Genomic DNA, 4,385 nt, shown 5'->3' with positions numbered 1-4,385 from the left:
AGATATTGGGCCTTTTTTTTTTTTTTTTTTTTTTCGTTGGAGGAGGAAAATGCCTAATGCATACCCTAAGGCCGGTCCCTAGGGTTATGCCGGGCTTGCACCGGCTAAAAACCTCCCCCGGCCCCCACCCTCGGTATAAGCCAATCGCAGAATGCATTTCTGTCGAATGTATGTGTTTTCTTACTCTCTGATATTAATATAAATTTATTTTCTGTATTTCCTGTTCTTGATAATCCTACATATAATTGTCCATGCAAAAAACAATCTTTACGCAATCTATCAATTTTAATTTTCTCCATTGCAATGTTAACTACAAGTCGGCTCTCCGCGTTACATGCACGAAAACTCTAAACAAAATGTTTCAAATATATTATTTTTTAAATTGATATTAATGCTGATTCTAAATTAATATTAGTAGAATTTCAATGCGTATTATCATTGTTTTTAGTAGTTATTGCTATTATTGGCTTGTGATAAGAGAAGTAAGAAATATATCTATAGCAACTTAAGTTATCTACATGTCTCGTGAACACCATGTCAATACAAGATCCTCCCATTGTTGTAGATTCTTTGTTTGATAAGAAATGTAAACCAAATTTGTTTCGCATCAACTCTAAGAACTTTTCGTTCTCACGCTTGGATACGTCCAAATTAAAATCACCAGCTAGTATGATGGGTGTATCATTGTAATCTTTCTTTTCTAATATTGAACCTAATTTACAAACATTTGGGCTATAAGCAAGTAAATTTCGTGAAATGAAATCTATTATGTTCTCCATTGAGGTGTTTGGATTTATGTAAACAGACATTACTAAACATTTTTTATTGTCAATTTTCGCCTGTACTGCGCATATGTCTCCGTATTTGTCTGCATCCGCCAATCGTAATTCATTTTCGCCATCACCTTTCATTAGTCTGTGAGGCCTTGCCATCGTTTCGGCTTCGTTTTTTTCGTATATTGCAACCCCACCTGCTCTCACATCTTTACGTTTAAACTGGGTTATCCATTTGAAACCTTCAATGTTCAATCGTTCATCATTGTTCAACCAGGTTTCATTCAAAGCTAGCAAATTGATATTCTGTAAAATAGTGTCTCTTTCTAAATCAGCACTGTGTGCTCTCAAACTCTGAACATTATAGCTCATTATTGAATTAATAGCATTACACAAAAATTGTTTAGCTTTCTCGCAAACAGTTGTGAGTTTATAGTTTCCCAAACGTTGCAATTCGTTCCTGAGGTCTATTATCTTTGGCGAGTTATTCTCTTTATAATGGTAAAATTTATAATCGTTTGTATTGTTCGTCAGATACAATCCGTTGATAGATGTAACTCGCGACAGAGCGACATACACGAGCTGTTGATCTTGACTCTTGTGATAATTGTAAATGATTTCGTTAAATGTACCTCCTTGTGATTTGTGGATAGTCATTGCGCATGCCGGTGACAACGGAAATTGTATTCGTTTACATTTAATTTTTGTTGTAATGGAGATGGTTGCATGTCTCTTTGTTATTGGAGTCCACTCATTAGACAACACTCCTGATTTGCTGACAACCAACGGTCTAGATTTTATTCTCAACTTCGCTCCAATGTCATTATTTTCAAATTTAAGCCACACTCTGTTGAGTTTCGTCTCGTCTTCTTCGTCGTATTCCAAATATTTTATTTCACCAATTGCGCCATTCACTATTCCATCTTCTACGTCAATATTACTGTTTACCATAAACGGCTTGTTTACGCATAGTTTTAACATGTATGGCAATCCACCGCACTCAGTGACACTCAATTTGTACAGCTTCTTCTTTGCACTATCCAACTCTTGGTCGCTACAATAACCTTGAATTATGTCATTGCATTCGCTAATATACGTCGATTCTATTACTTCAACATTATATTTCTCAACCTCGCAATTGCGATGGTAGAGGCGTATGGCCCCTGGAACATGTTCGTTACACCATTCCACTGTTCTGAAACGACTCTCCAACAACTTTGTCTCATCATCTTTCAATCTTTCTCCGTTACCGATCTTGGTAAGTATTGTGGAAAAGACTACATCGCTTTGTCTCATTACTTTTGTTAATGCATAGAAGTTAAGCGATTGCCAAAGAGCAGCACTGTTTAGAGAATTTCTTAATGGTTTAAATATTGGTGTAGCATTTACAGGTGGAAGTTGTCTAAGATCACCACAGAAGATGACATTCATTCCGCCGAATGAATCATCAAAGTTTCCCGTGATGTCGCACATTCTACTGTGTATCTTATCAAGTATGTCGGCACCTATCATGCTCACTTCGTCAATGATCACAACTCTGACACCCGCAAATGCGTTGCGATACGTTTGTATTGTCTCTCTATTCAATCCTGCGTTAATTCGTCTTGATATTGCTATCCTAAAAGCAGAATGAACGGTCGTTCCTCCTATCGCTACTGCTGCTTTACCTGTTGAAGCACATGCCACGTACGCATTGGTTCTTGTAGTATGTGTTTGAGCAAATCTATTTGTCACTTCTTTAGCCAAGTTTAGAGTGAATGTTTTTCCACTACCTGCGACACCAGTAAAAAACACTTGCACGTTTTTGTCTCCATTTATCAATGCATTCAGCAAGGTAAGCAGGAAGTCTCGTTGTTCTGGATTGGTCATGCGCATCTTCTCACAAAACTCCTCTGTTGTCAAAACGTTAGTGCGCTGTCGCACAACTGCCGTCAAATTCCCAAAATTAATGTTGTTAATGTCATCGTTATTGGCATCGGTAGTGGCCATCGTTTGTACACCAAGCTCTTGTCTTGCGTCAATCTCATCACACTCTTCCTGTAGACCCTCAAATAATCTATTATACTCTTCGATATATTTATTTATGTCAACCTGTTGATATTCTTCAAACTTTCTCATAATAGCTTCACGGTGTTCGTCGAACAGCTGTAGATACTTCATATGATCAGTAATTTCAATGTGCTCACATCTAAATGGAACGAACAACGTAACCATTTCTCGTTTGTATTCTGACATTTTTTCAGCCATGTCATAATTGCTGTAGCGCAGGATTCTAGCATGTTGTCTCCTTCTATAATCTTTATTATTGTTTTTTATTACATACCATGCAGCAAAGTCTGCCAAACAAATATCCTCCAATTGCCTCGGTCGTTGTTCGTACTTTTGTAACACATTCAAAGTCCAGACGTCTGTCGAATCATCGTCTAACTCTTCCATATCCATCTGTTTCTTCTTCTTGTATGATTTTACACGTTCGCTTGCCCACATAGTAGGAACGAAGATCACCTCTCTACTTGCTTCAGACATGGATTGTCTCAACAAGTACCAAGCTGCCTCCTGGCAAGACATTTCTACTGTATTCAATAAATTGATGCACACTTTCTTCATTAATCCAATAAAATCTTGATCGGGATGTTCTGTCTGTAATTCAATTAGTTGTTTATGCAGATTACTCACTCCACGATTGCTCTTATTCACATACTCCACAACGTATGCTGCGCACGAGTATTCATCAATAATGAACTGCAAGTCCATGTTTGAGTTAAGCACATTAGCTATCCATGGATTGAAAGTGTTTGTCCACAATTCGTTCATGTTTCTTTTATAAATAACTGTTGCTTTGCGTATTGAAGCTCTGATCACATCCAAGTAGTATTTCATTGTTATCTTGTTATCTTCCAGAAACTCATCGAGTGTATTGTAAGATTTCTCGTTCAGTTTTTGATTTAATTTGATAGCTCTCTTTTTCAACGCATCTCTGCGACCATCGTTTTTAGTAATGGGTAGCAAGATACGTATTCGATCCATAGGCCAATATGGTATATTGAAGCGACACTTATTATCATTTTTTTTATAACATGTGAACGTATGTTTGTGCACTTGATTAGCGTATGTTTCTTGCAAATCTGTGGCTGACACTGAACACAAGTCTGTAATAAGTTGGATGGTTTTGGGCATATTCTCTGATATAACTTCTTTTGGATCGTTATCTAACCATACCAAGATGTGAGCGTGTGGACTCCCTCGATTTTGAAACTCTATACGTTTAAAGAAGTCCACAACTCGATACTTTCCAAAAGGATTATACAGCTTTTGGGATGATATAATGCGCATAATTACATTGACAATTTTATTAAAATATATGCAGCATGTTACAGGATCTTCATTTACAAGACTAGCTCGTTGTAACGCTCGTAATTCATTCATTGGGTCATTAAGTTCAACACCGTTACCTTCTCTACTTAATTTATACAGTATCTTAAGAAGGTGAGGCCAACGTATCTCATTAGCACTAATTGTCAGAAACATTGTTGGTTTGCCAATTTGTCTAATCATAGCAAACAAATCTTTTTTACGTGTATTCCAATATTGCATTGAATTAGGTATTGACTT

At 36.9% G+C, this 4,385-nt stretch overlaps 1 protein-coding gene across 1 annotated transcript; it reads right to left on the bottom strand.

Moving 5' to 3' along the window:
• Positions 1-422: 422 nt before the first annotated feature.
• On the bottom strand, positions 423-3,950 carry LOC143898525 (uncharacterized). Its single transcript, XM_077408086.1, has one exon. It carries the CDS (start codon positions 3,948-3,950, stop codon positions 423-425), a length of 3,528 nt encoding a protein of 1,175 aa, XP_077264212.1.
• Between the last annotated feature and the right edge of the window lie 435 nt (positions 3,951-4,385).

The sequence above is a fragment of the Temnothorax americanus genome, unplaced genomic scaffold (assembly GCF_048541705.1).
Source record: "Temnothorax americanus isolate GAGA-0224 unplaced genomic scaffold, ASM4854170v1 Scaffold232, whole genome shotgun sequence".
Taxonomy (NCBI): domain Eukaryota; kingdom Metazoa; phylum Arthropoda; class Insecta; order Hymenoptera; family Formicidae; genus Temnothorax; species Temnothorax americanus.
This window is presented reverse-complemented; position numbering and strand designations above follow the sequence as displayed.

What these genes read in the sequence shown, in the direction of transcription:
- LOC143898525 (XM_077408086.1), bottom strand. Translation starts at nt 3,950, where the DNA reads ATGCCCAAAACCATCCAACTTATTACAGACTTGTGTTCAGTGTCAGCC.